At 42.4% G+C, this 15846-nt stretch overlaps 2 protein-coding genes across 2 annotated transcripts; one reads left to right on the forward strand and one right to left on the reverse strand.

Moving 5' to 3' along the window:
- Nucleotides 1-19: 19 nt before the first annotated feature.
- Nucleotides 20-9211, forward strand: LOC128231638 (nicotinate-nucleotide pyrophosphorylase [carboxylating]-like). Its single transcript, XM_052944674.1, has 3 exons — nucleotides 20-672; nucleotides 6639-6770; nucleotides 8753-9211. The coding sequence occupies exons 1-3, from the start codon at nucleotides 88-90 to the stop codon at nucleotides 8969-8971; spliced, it is 936 nt and encodes a 311-aa protein (XP_052800634.1). The 5' UTR covers nucleotides 20-87; the 3' UTR covers nucleotides 8972-9211.
- A 1072-nt stretch (nucleotides 9212-10283) lies between these two features.
- On the reverse strand, nucleotides 10284-15514 carry LOC128229970 (prohibitin 1-like). Its single transcript, XM_052941910.1, has 6 exons — nucleotides 15264-15514; nucleotides 13824-13985; nucleotides 13480-13622; nucleotides 12407-12523; nucleotides 11566-11661; nucleotides 10284-10917 (listed from the first exon to the last, which is right to left on the reverse strand). The coding sequence occupies exons 1-6, from the start codon at nucleotides 15352-15354 to the stop codon at nucleotides 10705-10707; spliced, it is 822 nt and encodes a 273-aa protein (XP_052797870.1). The 5' UTR covers nucleotides 15355-15514; the 3' UTR covers nucleotides 10284-10704.
- Between the last annotated feature and the right edge of the window lie 332 nt (nucleotides 15515-15846).

Consider the following 15846-nt stretch of genomic DNA (forward strand, 5'->3'; position numbering starts at 1 on the left):
AAAATTACATTGTTGATCAACATACATGTACATTGTTTTGACAGTTGATATGTCAAAGTGGATGGTACCAACGTGGTGTCTGCAAACATGACAACTAAATCAGATAACGACATTCTCAAAGGGATTCATAATCCTGACATTTCACACGTTTTGCATCCTTTGACAATTCGTCATTTAGCCAGGGAATGGTTAAAAGAAGACGCCCCGAATTTTGACTATGGGGGATTTGTTGTGGGTGAAAAAGAGGAGACCGCTGTGTTGCTCTTGAAATCTGAAGGTGTTCTTGCGGGCAAACCTTTCTTTGATGCTATATTTAAAGAGCTCGATTGCACTGTAACTTGGAATATTCCTGAAGGTACTTTCCTTACACCAGTGAACGCAGTTGCAACCGTATCGGGAAAGGTTAGGCAAATTCTGCTCGGGGAAAGGGTGGCGCTTAACATCATTACACGTGCTAGTGGAATCGCATCTGCAGCCAAAAGAATTCGGACTACTGTGGAAGATCTTGGTTGGCATGGAGAAGTTGCAGGAACGAGAAAGACCACCCCCGGTTTTAGAATGGTTGAAAAGTATTCCTTGCTGGTGGGCGGTGTCTCTACGCATCGATACGATCTGTCTTCTATGATAATGCTAAAAGATAACCACATATGGACAGCCGGTAGCATTACCCAGGTATGGATTTTGGAAGAATTTTATCTGATATTTGTTTAAAGATTATAAGTCACTTTGTTAGAGTTAATCACTTAACAGCTGATGATTGAGCTACCGTAATTTCTGCTAACTATGGTATCTAGTTGAAGAGCTCTTATTCTTTCGCAAGCGATATAATATGTTAGGATAGACTCTTTGTATCACAGAAAAACTATAAACTGGCAAACAACGAATTCGGACAAACAATTTGTCACTATATAATATCAGTACAGAGAACGTTTTCGTCATAAAATTATTATTACAAACACATTCGAGTCAGAATATTTTTTTTTAGAATTCGACTTAAAGAATCAAACAAAAATATACCAAATTCAAATGTCCTTCAGGTACACATTTCCGAGTGCGAGTATAAATAAGCTTAAACAATAATAGTAATGGGTTGTCGTTGTTGAGTTTATAAAGGTCTGCCCGCGCCCTATAGTGGCTGCATTATGGCTTGACCCCGTCACATCCCCTAGTGTGACTGAAACATATTTTTGATGACATGGGGGGGGGGGGTATTCCCACCGTTTTGTGGGATAATCGCCAAATTAGTAATTTTGAACCCCATATGCCACTAATAGTAATGGGTGGGTGTGTAAGCTTAATTATACTCGCACTCGGGCCTTCCCCATTCGGCGAGTGCTCCGATAAGATTGTTAGGGGTCGAACTTGCGATCCCTTGATAAACAGTGAAATGTCTTATCTCTGGAGTCCATGTACATGCATTCATAGTTCGACTTCATTGAGACAACGCTTCAGACTGGCAGGCGTCAAAATAATACCCTTCTAGCTACTTACCGTTTTAAGGTCATTCTTTAAATGGTTATTACTTACTTTTCAACATTTAAGGAGGCTAAAAATTTAGGCCTGCGTTCGTCGCGTCGCGGCACGTGTATCCCGCGTCCAGTCATATCACAAAATTATTATTGTGAAGATACAGCTGAACTGCTAACATTACATCTGTGTCTTCACAGCAATTATTTTGTGCTGTATGTAGCACCAAAAGTTTTTCACATACATGCCTGGAACTTCATAGGTACTCTGGTCCGCATGGGCTGTTGTGCACCTGCCATTTCTTTCACATTTCACTCCACTCCACTTTTAACCATTACCTAAGTCCAGGCGGCGCCTTTGAGTATTCATCACGTGACTGGTAGTTCTAGAGGATTTTAATTTTAACGTTAATAATTTTAAATCTGTAAAAAAGTCATAAATTGCAAAAAGTGGATTGTTGTTGTTTTTTTCTTTTCACTTCAATAGCTTTGTGTGCACTTTAAATACTGGCCACTGTTGATTTTCATAAATATATGGCAAAATAACCAAAATATAACACTAAAATCGACTAAGATCATTGTGGAAACGGGCCCCTGGTGACCCCATATTATTTGGTATCACTTGAAAGCGTTTCGTGTGGATACAAAGAAAATGTAACATGTGCATGTACAGTCGAACCCCTTTGGCTCTAACTCCCATGGACCGGCGAAATACCTCGAGCCTCGAAAAATTCGAGCCAAGCGGGAAAACTTTACTTCAGTAAAAAGAAACCGGACCTTTATATTCAGTTCGAGCCAACGAGGAATTCGAGCCAAGCGAGTTCGAGCCAACGGGGTTCGACTGTAAATAATATAACATACAAGTCGTTTTAGCCTTCAAAGCTTGTAAAATATATATCACCAACCGGCTAGATTTCAGTTGAAATAAAAACAAAACAAATTACAATTTTTGAAAATAAATAAATATGAGGTTCTTTCAGTTATTGGTCTTATATAATTGTGATCAGCAATATATCAGTATACACCATTCAATTGATATCAACATTTGTATTGGGTCACCAAGCATCAACATTTAGCATGAATTTTTTTACTGCAGCTGAGCTATCAGAGATTACTTGTGGGTCGGGATTCCTTCACATAGACTTAATTTGGTATGGCCTTAATCGGCTTCAAACATTGGAATTAAAAAGCACGGATTCAGCTAGACACATTCAAACAGTCTAGTTTAATAAATGCGTACACAATCAATCGTATTTGTAAGTTCAAGTTTATCTGTCGTACTCTACAACAAATATATATTATACAACAAACGTTCGTCTTGATCTCCGCAACCGTGATCAATATTCCATATATATTTTGCTGCATCTTACATTCATGCATTGCCATAAACAATTTGTGTGCCATTTGATTTAATGTATTGGAAACTATCCGTTTAAATTTTAATCAGAAAAATTGAATATTGAATAAATTAGCCATTTAACAACTTCCATAATTATTCGACCTTTTATCTGAAAACTTAATGCGAATTTATGCGACTTAACGAGTATTATAAATTTTAAACGGTATTTTCATTTTATAATTTATAAAACGTTTAGGTTTTAACAAAACCTGAGTGAGCATTTGAATATTAAACTTATCTCAAATAAAGAGGATACAAATACACACACAAACACATGTTTGCCTCCCGTCTAGTCATTTCCTCAAACAATGACACATATTTCTTTGTGCATATTTCATATCTGTCAAAGTGTAAGACTTGGAAGTAGGTGCTGCCTCTCTTCCGAGCTGCCTCTCGCCCTCTCTTCCAAGCTGCCTCTCACCCTCTCTGGCCGTCTCCTCAAAGCTGCCTCTCGCCCCCTCTCGCCGTCTCTTCAAAGCTGACTCTCATCTCCTTTAGCCGTCCCTTCCATACTACCTCTCGCCTCATTTCGCCCTCTCTTCAAAGCTGCCTCTCGCCCTCTCTTCCAAGCTGCCTCCCGCCCTCTTTTACTAGCTGCCTCTCTTCCAAGCTACCCCCACCCTCTTCTAAGCTGCCTCTCGCCCCCTCTTCCAAGCTGCTTCTCGCCCTCTATTCTAAGAAGCGTATTGCTCTCTCTTCCAAGCTGCCTCTCGTCGTCTCTTGCAAGCTGCCTCTCGAACTCTTTTCCAAGTTGCCATTCGCCCTCTCTTCCGAGCTGCCTTTCGCCCTCTCTTCCAAGCTGCTTCTCACCCTCTCTCGCTGTCTCCTCAAAGCTGCCTCTCGCCCCTCTCGCCGTCTCTTCAAAGCTGACTCTCATCTCCTTTAGCCGTCCCTTCCATACTACCTCTCGCCCCATTTCGCCACCTCTTCAAAGCTGCCTCTCGCCCTCTTTTCCAAGCTGCCTCTCGCCCTCTCTTACTAGCTGCCTCTCGCCCTCTCCCGTCCTCTCTTCCAAGCTGCCCCCCCTCTCTTCTAAGCTGCCTCTCGCCCCCTCTTCCAAGCTGCTTCTCGCTCTCTATTCTAAGAAGCGTCTTGCTCTCTCTTCCAAGCTGCCTCTCGTCGTCTCTTGCAAGTTGCCTCTCGCCCTCTCTTCCAAGTTGCCATTCGCCCTCTCTTCTAAGCTGCCTCTCTTCCAAGCTGCCTCTCGCCCTCTCTTCCAAGCTGCTACTCGCCTTCCAAGCTGCAGCTCGCCCTCTCTACCAAGATGATTCTTGCGAACTCTCTTCCATGCAGCCTCTCGCACTCTCTTTCAAGTTGCGTATTGCCCTCTGTTCCAAGCTACCTTTCGCCCTCTCTTTCAAGCTGCCGCTCGTCCTCTATTCCAAGCTGCCTCTCGCCCTCTCTTTCAAGCTGCCTCTCTTCCAAGCTGCCTCTCTATCAAGCTGCCTCTCGCCCTCTCTTCCTGGCTGCCTCTCGACATCTCTTCCAAGTTGCCTCCCGCCCTCTCTTACAAGCTGCCTCTCGCCCTCTCTTACAAGCTGCCTCTCGCCCTATCTTACATGCTGCCTCTCGCCCTCTATTTCAAGTTGCCTCCCACCCTCTCTTCCAAGCTGCCTCTCGCCCTCTCTTCCAAGCTGCCTCCCGCCCTCTCATACAAGCTGCCTCTAGCTATTTATCGCCTTCTCATACAAGCTGCCTACTGCCTTCTCTTCCGAGCTGCCTCTGGCCCTCTCTTCCAAGCTGCCTCTCGCCCTCTCTTACAGGCTGCCTCTCGCCCTCACTTACAAGCTGCCTCTCGCCCTCTCTTCCAAGCTGCCTCTCACCCTCTCTTCAAAGCTGCCTCTCGCCCTCTCTTCCAAGCTGCCTCTAGCCCTCTCTTACAAGCTGCCTCCCGCCCTCTCTTCCAGGCTGCCTCCAACCCTCTCAATCAAGATGCCTCTCGCTCTCTCTTACAAGCTGCCTCTCACCCTCTCTTCCATGCTGCCTCTCGCCCTCTCTTCCAAGCTGCCTCCCGCCCTCTCTTCCAAGCTGCATCCCGCCCTCTCTTCCAAGCTGCCTCCCGCCCTCTCTTCCAAGCTGCCTCTCGCCCTCTCTTCCAAGCTGCCTCTCGCCCTCTCTTCAAAGCTGCCTCTCGCCCTCCCTTACAAGCTGCCTTTCGCCATCTCTCGCCCTCTCTTACAAGCTGCCTCTCGCCTCCGCCCTCTCTTCCAAGCTGACTCCCGCCCTCTCTTCTAAGCTACCTCTCGCCCTCTCTTCCAAGCTGCCTCTCGCCCTCTCTTCCAAGCTGCCTTTCGTCCTCTCTTACTAGCTGCCTCTCGCCCTCTCTTACAAGCAGCCTCTCTTCCTAGCTGCCTCCCACCCTCTCTTCCAAGCTGCCTCTCGCCCTCTCTTTCAAGCTGCCTCTCGCCCTCTCTAACAAGCTGTCTCTCGCCCTCCAAGCTGCCTCTCGCCCTCTCTTCCAAGCTGGCTCTCGCCCTCCAAGCTGCCTCTCGCCCTCTCTTCCATGTTGCCTCTCGCCCTCTCTTCCAAGCTGCCTCTCGCCCTCTCTTACAAGCAGCCCCTCTTCCTAGTTGCCTCCCGCCCTCTCATCCAAGCTGCCTCTCGCCCTCTCTTCCAAGCTGCCTCTCACCCTCTCTTCCAAGCTGCCTCTCGCCCTCTCTTACCAGCTGCCTCTCGCCCTCTCTAACAAGCTGTCTCTCGCCCTCCAAGCTGCCTCTCGCCCTCTCTTCCAAGCTGCCTCTCGCCCTCCAAGCTGCCTCTCGCCCTCTCTTCCATGTTGCCTCTCGCCCTCTCTTCCAGGCTTCCTCTCGCCCTCTCTTCCAAGCTGCTCCTGCCCTTTCTTCCAAGTTGCCTCCCGCCCTCTCTTCCAAGCTGCCTCTCGCCCACTCTTCCAAGCTGTCTCTCGCCCTCTCTTCCAAGCTGCCTACCGCTCTCTATTCCAAGTTGCTTCCCGCCCTCTCTTCCAACCTGCCTTCCGTCCTTTCTTCCAAGTTGCCTCCCGCCCTCTCTTCCAAGCTGCCTCCCGCCCTCTCTTCCAAGCTGCCTCTCGCCCTCTCTTCCAAGCTGCCTCCCGCCCTCTCTTCCAAGCTGCCTCTCGCCCTCTCTTCCAAGCTGCCTCCCGCCCTCTCTTCCAAGCTGTCTCTCGCCCTCTCTTCCAAACTGCTTTCGCCGTCTTTTCCAAGCTGCCTCTCGCCCTGTTTTCCAAGCTGCCTTCGCCCTCTCTTACCAGTTGCCTCCCACCCTCTCTTCCAAGCTGCCTCTCGCCCTCGCTTCCAAGCTGCCTCTCGCTGTCTCTTCCAAGCTGCCTCTCGCCCTCGCTTCCATGCTGCCTCTCGCCGTCTCTTCCAAGATGCCTCTCGCCCTCTCTTACAAGCTGTCTCTCACCCTCTCGTTCAAGCTGCTCTTCGCCGTCTCTTTCAAGCTGCATCTCGCCGTCGATTGCAATCTGAAGATATCGTGGGATCAAGTACCACCAGGCCCTAGCCCTCTATTTTGACCTCTAAAAGGACACGATCACTGCTGAGTCATGTTTGTTACGCTTTGCAATCTTACGAATAACAGACATGCTGTAATAAGCTTGGTTCCCTGCTTGCAGAAAATACGTCAGAATATATAAGTAAGCCAGAAGATATTGTTTAAAATCTGAATGACTAAGAAGGGCTCGCTTGCTTCCCTCCTGCCGACCTTTTAAGCATTGAAACTTTACACAATATTTTCTAACTATTAAAAATTAGTAAGTTAATTTTAAAATATATAATGTTTTTGTATTACAGGCCGTAAAAGACGCCCGAGTTGTCGGTGGATTCTCCCTCAAGATAGAGGTGGAGTGTCGCAGCCTCGAGGATGCGCGAGAGGCGGCAAGCGCCGGAAGTGACGTCATAATGCTCGACAACTTCACGCCACAGGTTCGTAAAGAAGTTCGTAAAGACGAAAAAGGCCTTAACAAAAGCGTGACTTGATTGTTCTTGTGTATCGAGGGCTTAACGGGTGACATCCTTTTATATTAAAATAGAGTTACAGCAACCTTGAGCCAAGCCCTTGGCCAATGATTACGAACAGTCTCACGGTGCGTATCCATATCGGTACCCTCTTTGCGAAATCTACTGAAACGGTACCCTTTTTGCACATGCCCCGGTCATTCTCTGCTGAAAACAAATCGGCGATAGACAACAAGCCAGTTAATGATCATTCAACTGATGAAAGGAGGTGTGTCATGTGCAAAAGAAGTATACCACGGAACACTAGAATGTTATAGCTATGTCTTTTTTAGTAATGTGCCCATTTTTCAATTACTGCAACTCCACAATAAGCTACACAATATCGATATGTCTTGCCTCGCCCACCGCCTCTGCATGTTCTGCGGGCTTAAATGGACCACTGGTTTGATTATGTACACCCCATACATATTACATGTATTCATTTATATATAATATTCATACAAATGGCAATTAAATGTCTAAAATATGTGTAAAATTCATAAAAACACCGTACTATTGATTTTTTTATATCACAGGTAGCCTCTCTCTCATTTTTTAAAAGCACGGGTACCCTCATAGGACGGTACGTATCTATAGCAAGTACGCAAAATATCTGGAATAAGACTTTATATAGTATTCTGAATGAATGTTGGTTTGTATCTGAATCATATTTAAGATAGTTGGGGTTTTCAAGCAGTCTTTGTATGATAGCATGGACACAGAAGTTTACATGTATGTATTTTAATGTCACGCTAACCACATGTGACGGTCCGCTGTAGGCGGCGGATGTGCGTTCATAGTGTAACGGTCCGCTGTAGGCGGCGGATGTGCGTTCATAGTGTAACGGTCCGCTGTAGGCGGCGGATGTGCGTTCATAGTGCAACGGTCCGCTGTAGGCGGCGGATGTGCGTTCATAGTGCAACGGTCCGCTGTAGGCGGCGGATGTGCGTTCATAGTGCAACGGTCCGCTGTAGGCGGCGGATGTGCGTTCATAGTGCAACGGTCCGCTGTAGGCGGCGGATGTGCGTTCATAGTGCAACGGTCCGCTGTAGGCGGCGGATGTGCGTTCATAGTGCAACGGTCCGCTGTAGGCGGCGGATGTGCGTTCATAGTGCAACGGTCCGCTGTAGGCGGCGGATGTGCGTTCATAGTGCAACGGTCCGCTGTAGGCGGCGGATGTGCGTTCATAGTGCAACGGTCCGCTGTAGGCGGCGGATGTGCGTTCATAGTGCAACGGTCCGCTGTAGGCGGCGGATGTGCGTTCATAGTGTAACGGTCCGCTGTAGGCGGCGGATGTGCGTTCATAGTGCAACGGTCCGCTGTAGGCGGCGGATGTGCGTTCATAGTGTAACGGTCCGCTATAGGTGGCGGATGTACGTTCATAGTATAACATTCCGTTATAGACGGAAGTACGTTCATAGTACGTATGTTTACTTGGTTGGTAATATGCAAATTAGCAAAGCCCGGGCTCTGTGTGGATTGATAATTTACTGTATATAAAGACCAGCGGACCCCTTCAGGGTCCAGCATGCTTTTCTCTGAAGGGCTCTGTTGGCCTTGTTTGACGTCGCACGTTACACACAGTTAGATGTGAATGAACGCCTTCTTTGGTTTCATATGACCTGTTCAAAATTTAGTGATTTTCGAGATTTTCTGACAATTGTTCAACTGTAATAATTTATAGTTATTTCATGCTAGGTCGTTGGTAAGAGTGGACCCTTTGATGAAACTGACGGAAAAATAAATGTTTTAGATTAAATGTCACTAAATTGTTTTCAGGTTGTTTTATGTGACACCAAAGCAGGAGTTAATTCCAATCAAACTATTGTGACGTTAACACGGTATATGATACTCCGAAATTATTGTTTCGGAATTCGGTCTGCTGCAATATAAACATTCCAATTTTTCAGGCCCTTGTGGACGCTGCTGCAAAGTTGAAGAAAGAATATCCAAAGCTCATCATAGAAGCGAGTGGCGGCATCACGGAAGAAACTATAGCACGATATTGTGATGTCAACGTTGACGTCATCTCACTAAGCAGACTGACGCAAGGTTATGACGTCGTGGATTTTTCGTTAAAAATCCGGAAAGATGGAATAGACCCACGCAACACGCCAGTGAACTTGTGACTGTACCAGTTCAGTTAGTTAAGAGTCATAATTTGTTTACGTTATTTTTCTGTAATAGCGCAATAGTCTAAACGCAATACATTAACTACTCCGTAGATTGTATATTTTCTAGCAAAATAGATCATTTTCTTACATTATTCGAGGACTTTGTTATAGCTTGCCGTTGCAATAAAGTGTTACATGACACGGCATATCTGGCAGATGTTTGACATTTTACTGTCTCAATAAAATGAAATATTTCCACGTGTTTCTTTGCAAACTTGTAGTAAATATGCTTAACCCCAAACTCAACGCAGTGTTACTTGTGCACCAGTCAATTGTAACCACGGCCCCACCAGGTCTGGGGAATAGCGGGGACTTTGACTTTCGGTCCAGCCAAGCCCGGGTAAGATCCCCGTCTTGCGGGGACAAACTGCTGGTAAAATCCCCGCCAAATGCCCCTGCACCCCAGGGACTAGGTCCATTCCCGGCCTTTTTTGGCGCAAAGACAAAACCACCGAATTCATCCGGCACTGCGGGGACACCTGAAAGGTAAAAACACGGCCCATTTCCCCGGCTAAGAGTCGGATGGTCTCCTAAGAGTCTGAGGGACTCCCACGCAACTAAAAGTCTGAGGGACTCCCACGCAACTAAGAGTCGGATGGTCTCCTAAGAGTCTGAGGGACTCCCACGCAAATTAGTCTGACGAACTTTAAAATCTGCGCTAAAAGCCTTATGCTTCAAACCCTGCCCAAGTACATGGATTTAGCAAGGGATAAAATGTGAACAGTGCACCCATTTGGTATGCTATGGCAAGCAGAGTTAAAGCAAAGTAGGTTTATCATGAACTTCTTGAAACGAATGTTTACAAGAGCACAGTGGAGCTAATACCAATCTTTTTTTCTTTAGTTAAACAATGGGAAGAACTCGACAAATATTAAAGCCAGGCTTGTGGACATTGCTTCCCGCATACATGTATTATCCCTGGCAACATGTAGACCAAGTTTCATTTGGATATCAAGGTTCCATGTCGCCGTCAACACTGGCACCAACACTACATTGTTGTTTTTTCTTCAGAAATTATACACGCTTAATTGCCAAATTGGCAAAAAAAGATGTATCCACCCATATACTATTTAAATAATTGCCTTTCCCCCAGGGGGTTAAACGTTTAACTGGAACAGCCCCGAGTCACCTTCTGACCTTTAAAAATTGTTGAAAAGCTGAGCTGAGCTTCAAACCCTAACTCATAAGAGTTGTATGATAAAAGGGTAAATGCTTTTTTTCTCTAAATAAATTTCAGTATAACAAAATAAGATATGATTTAACAGTCTTTTTGATACAGCATTTATTATTTTTCTTGTACAAAACCTGAAATACACAAAACATTCTAAAAATGTTTTAAACAAATCGAAATTTAGGTCATTAACATTTCAAATAAAATCTGACATATATTGTTCCTGCTGAAATATTTATTGAATATTCTGTATTATAGCAGCGCCACTATTACTTGAATGAACAAATAGCAATCGTGAATTGTGAACACACAGATAATTTGGGATCATCATGATTCAATTGGTAAAATATTCAACCGTATGAGGATTTTTCCTTTATGGTGAGTCAAAACATTGATCTAACTTAATATGAAAATACACTTCATATCCAAACACAACATCAATGCTCAAAACTTCATTGATTTGTTCATGTATCTGTAATCATGACTCAATGTTTTCCACAGATGATTTTGTCTCATATCACTGTGGCAATGCCAGTAATGCCTGTTGTCCAGGAGGCAAATACACCACGTTTCTTGATACTGCCAGGTTAGCTGCTATTTCTTCCGCGGCCTCAATCTTACGTAGCTCCACAAGGCCTTCTCCAGCCTCGCCTATTGCCTTGGCAACCATGAGGGCAGCCTCACTTTCACCTTCCGCTCGGATGATGGACGCATTCTTTACTTGTTCTTCCTGAGGATAGATATTCAAATTGCTATTGTGAAAAATATCTTTTGAAAGTTTTTATACATGTAAATGGCAATAATTCTACTTTTGTGATGTAATTTAATAGCTGCAAAAGCCACAAAGCAAACAAGCAGACGAAACCTTTACTGTTCAAAAAGAGCTTCCACAGTGCAAGCATACATAACCTAATGACAGCTGTAGCATGACAATACAACACTACTAAAGCCCTATTTAGGCTTAAAAAGCACACAACTTGAGCCCTGTTTAGCCCTTAAATACCACATAACTTAAGTAGACTTAAATAGCACACAACTTAAGCCCTTTTTAGACTTAAATATCACACAACTTAAGCCCTGTTTAAACTTAAATAGCACGCAACTTAAGCCCTGTTTAGGCTTAAATAGCACACAACGTATGCTTTGTTTAGGCGGAATAGCCCTCAAGTATTTCAGTTATAATATAATACCTTAGTTGGTATGCAATCATTGAAATTAGACTCCTGAAGTCATATACTAGTGATTTACATAAAAGAAATGATCAAGCCCTGCTTTACAAATCCAGAATTTTAGTAGGCCCAGAAAGCAAGTGCAATGACTATAAAATATTTATAAATGATGATGGAATATGTTTATTGATATAGCATCACATGTGTACCTTTTCTACGAGGTATCTTGCCCTTTCTGCCTCCTGTTGTGCCACCTGCTTGGCCTCTACAGCCTGTGTGAACTCTGCGCCGAATGTGAGGTGGGTCTAGGAGGGGAAGGTAGATAATAAAAACATTATTTCATAATGAAAATCTGACATGTTGTTAGCATAGCTATTAAATGAATACTGAAGTCTCAAGGTATAATTACCACTTCCCTAGATTCTACAACCTAAGCCAAGCCTACGTTGTAGTTTAAGGTCGGTCTGGGGAAGGCAAAAGGGTAAAAAATGGCTTGTAAAATTACTTGGCACACACATGCTTTGGCATGGAAAATACATGTGAATATGCTATAATAAAATGAAGTCACAATTGAAAATCGAAGGTACATGCATGAACAGATTTCATTATCAATCACTAATCCATTTTCAATCTGCAATAAACGATAACAAAAATTGAATTCGTAAAACTAATAAATGAAAATATTGTTTTGTACATCACACTCATAAAGTCTAAGGTAATTGTTTCAACACTAAAATTGACCTCCAAATTCACAGTCATATAAATGATGCATATCTGTGTCTTCTAATAAAATTACCCCATTGGCTTTTACGGACAAATTAACAGGGAATACTCTGACTTCTCAGATTTGCAACATGGTGCCATGAAGCCGGCAGTTCTGCTAAAAATGCCTTCCAAGTCGTGTCAGATGATGCTTAAATCATGATTCAAAATTCATCAAATAAAGACCAGTCTGATATAAGCATGACATTTTGTTGTAAAGACATTACATGTAGCATCTGACTGATAACATTGTTTTAACTTTAAATAACTAAAACCAGTATCTCTTACCAGTGAAATATCATCAAGCAGGATGCTGAATGTTTCTGCTCTTGTTATCAGGGCCTCTCGTACTTTGTTGGAAACCACTTCTCTCTGCGTGATCATCTCGGCGGCATCAAACTGGGCCTAAAGTAGGTGTACAATTACATTACCTTTCAGCCTAAAGTAGGTGCAGGTGCACAATTACATGACCTATCACCCTTAAGTAGGTGCACAATAGCATAACATATGAGCCTAAAGTAGGTGCACAATTACATGACCTATCAGCCTTAAGTATGTGTACAATAGCATAACCTATCAGCCTAAAGTAGGTGCACAATTACACATCCTACCAGTCTAAAGTAGGTGCACACTTACATGACCTATCAGCCTTAAGTAGGTGCACAATTACATGATCTATCAGCCTTAAGTAGGTGCACAATTACATGATCTATCAGCCTTAAGTAGGTGCACAATTACATGATCTTTCAGCCTTAAGTAGGTGCACAATTACATGATCTATCAGCCTTAAGTAGGTGCACAATTTCATGACCTATCAGCCTAAAATAGGTGTACAGTCAGTTGACAGCCAAAGGGTTGTACATTCAGTTAATAGCCTAAAATAGTTGTGCAGTCAGTAATGACTTTAATATCAAAGATATAACTGTTTATAGCAAGTATCGTAATACATGTAATTGTGTTGCTATTTTTAACTCAATCTATCTATGAATGTTGTTCCACATAAAATGTATTTGTTTTTATCATATATACTTCCATTTATTGTTACATATTGGGCTGATTGTTCAGAACTTTATTGAAATTAACGTTATTAACAGCATTGTTGCTTAGTTTCAAATCGATACTGTTAAGTTTAATAGATACACTTGTGATCTGCTTTTTTTCCTAAACTTAAAACAGCTGTGCTGGTTCAGATTTAAATATGTGAGCAAATAATCGAATATTTCACTTTTTAAAGTTAACAAAGATGTCGTAAATCACCTTATTACCTTTGACAAAGTTTTAAACAATCTGCCCAATGTCAACATTTATAACCATAAAGTTCACTTTACCAGTAATTAATAAATATTATACATGTAACCTACCACGACAGCCTTTAGGACTTCAGTGGTAATTGAAGGCAGGACTCTTTCATCATAATCGATACCGAGGTTTGTATAAATGGAAGGCAACTTGTCCTGCTTGGGTCGGAACAGTATTCTCAATGTGATCGACACGGTCTGCAGATCTGTAATACAACAAAAGTGTACATATAGATTGCGAATAAAGATATCAGATTTTCAATTGTTGTCAATTATTAATTGAATGTAATAATGATTACCCGGTAAAATTATCGTATTATTTACTTTGGGTTAAGTACAACTTAATACAATAGAAATGGACATAAAAATACAAATTTTAACGTTGCAATATTAAAGCATGAACGAACCCTTGCTTCCTGTGGCTACAGGGATATTTCTGGGCTTTGCTCTGATGTCAAATATGATTGGTCGCTGAACCCAGGGGATGAGAAAGTGTGTGCCCTCTCCTACAACATGCTCCTGTACACCACGGAATCTGTCAAATATTACAGCTCTATGACCGCCATCAACTGAAATTGCAAAAGTACAAAATGCGAGGCACACATTCGGCGTTAGAATAAGACCTGTAGAAGTGTACAAAGTGTGACCTTGACTTTTGAAAGAAAAGCACAAATTTAATGGTGACATACCTTCACATGGTGCTCTACTTTTGTGTAGAGTGATGGAATTCCCAATAATGCTTTAAAAAGCTACTGAAACACACAGTAGTACCAGTACTTTGAAGTCTATATTGTACATGGACCGACGAAATAAGAGCACAAATGTTGCGCCAAACACACCTTTACTTGTGCTGTACAGTTCTGTGAAGTTCAATTTAAATATGATCAACCATAACTCATTGCCAAGTCAAGGTTGTAACAGATGGACACATGGACGAAAGGAATAGTCAATGGAATTCAATCTACATGTAGTAAATGACTGAGTGTAGCCATAATTACTATTATCAAGGTAACATAAATGCTTGAAAACAATTGCGGAAACAATGTCAGTGAAATAAAATGATAAATCACAGGAAGACCATAGTTGACAGCGACGCCCTATAATTGATTACGGACTGAACTTCGACAAAGAACAAAAGCGAGAAAGCACCACAAACTGCTAGCCACATAATGCGCATTTAGGGAACTTTCTTTTACATTTGGATATTCATTTTGTTCCCTTAACGCCACAAGTCGACTGTTTCATACCAGTGTTAAATATATTCTTCAATTGTAACTCCACAATACTAAACACTTCACTGTTAAATAAAAACATAAAAATAACACTTTAATTATTTTAGCCAATACCTTTTACTTATTACACATAAGTTTTTAATGAAACACAAATAATTAGTTTAAATTAGATCGACTTCTGCCAATAAAGCATCGCCATTTTGAAACCATCTAGCAGGTGCCCGTTATCTTTACGCTTAATATACTTAGCGCTGGGATCTCTCATTCTTGGCTAGGAAAACAACAAGTACAAGTGGGATATGGACGCATAGAGTTGCCAAATAAAAAATCGTCAAAGTCTCTGAAGCAGCTGTTTATATTGACTACACAAACTGAAAGCAAGAATACCCCACAATTACGTATTTCGGATGGGATTTAGATTTTTATGCGGAAAATTGCTTAATCAAATTATCCCTGACTACACAAACTGAAAGCAAGAATACCCCACAATTATGTATTTTGGATTAGATTTAGATTTTTTATGCGGATAATTGCTTACTCAAATTATCCCTGCTATCAGTCTCAACAATCTGGCGCAAAAGGTCGTATATATCATGTTTCAGTATCATTACTTACCATTATATAATGCAGAATTCGCAACCGACCCGGCGACAATCAACCCAAAACCGACTCCACCGATTGAATTTAAAATTCTAGACAGCGACATGCTATTTTATCTGTTTAAAACAATAAATTATACAATATTTTATAAATGCAATAAGCTGTCAGTTTCTGTTTTGTGTAATTAATTGAAGAAATTGTGTCAATGTCAAACTTTCGTCAGAAAAATATGACCGCATGCACACCGGAAGTTATTGATGCGTTCGTTATAAATATTCTTTGTAAAAATTACCAACAGTTAACAACCGTACTATTCCGTACCGATACAGGACTTGTCAACCCTCAACACTTCTCAGCCCTTTCTCAAAGCAAAGATTTTTCATCTCTTAGACTTTTCAACCCTTATTTCAAAGACTTGTCGACCTCTTCCTGTTTGGACTTTTTAAACCTTATTTTGAAGTTTGTATTATATTAATTGTCATATTAAAGACCCTTCAACCCCTATTTTGATCTATCAAATACTTGTTTGAAGACGGCAAATGATACCTTTGATCACGGACCTATAAACCATGTTTTATAGTTCCGTGCTTTGATTAAA

The sequence above is a fragment of the Mya arenaria genome, chromosome 4 (assembly GCF_026914265.1).
Source record: "Mya arenaria isolate MELC-2E11 chromosome 4, ASM2691426v1".
Lineage (NCBI taxonomy): Eukaryota > Metazoa > Mollusca > Bivalvia > Myida > Myidae > Mya > Mya arenaria.

What these genes read in the sequence shown, in the direction of transcription:
- LOC128231638 (XM_052944674.1), top strand. Translation starts at nt 88, where the DNA reads ATGACAACTAAATCAGATAACGACATTCTCAAAGGGATTCATAATCCT. An exon ending in CAGCCGGTAGCATTACCCAG is followed by an intron (nt 673 to 6,638) that starts GTATGGATTTTG and finishes TTTGTATTACAG; the next exon opens with GCCGTAAAAGACGCCCGAGT. An exon ending in TCGACAACTTCACGCCACAG is followed by an intron (nt 6,771 to 8,752) that starts GTTCGTAAAGAA and finishes CCAATTTTTCAG; the next exon opens with GCCCTTGTGGACGCTGCTGC.
- LOC128229970 (XM_052941910.1), bottom strand. Translation starts at nt 15,354, where the DNA reads ATGTCGCTGTCTAGAATTTTAAATTCAATCGGTGGAGTCGGTTTTGGG. An exon ending in GAATTCTGCATTATATAATG is followed by an intron (nt 13,986 to 15,263) that starts GTAAGTAATGAT and finishes TTGCAATTTCAG; the next exon opens with TTGATGGCGGTCATAGAGCT. An exon ending in AAGTCCTAAAGGCTGTCGTG is followed by an intron (nt 12,524 to 13,479) that starts GTAGGTTACATG and finishes CACCTACTTTAG; the next exon opens with GCCCAGTTTGATGCCGCCGA.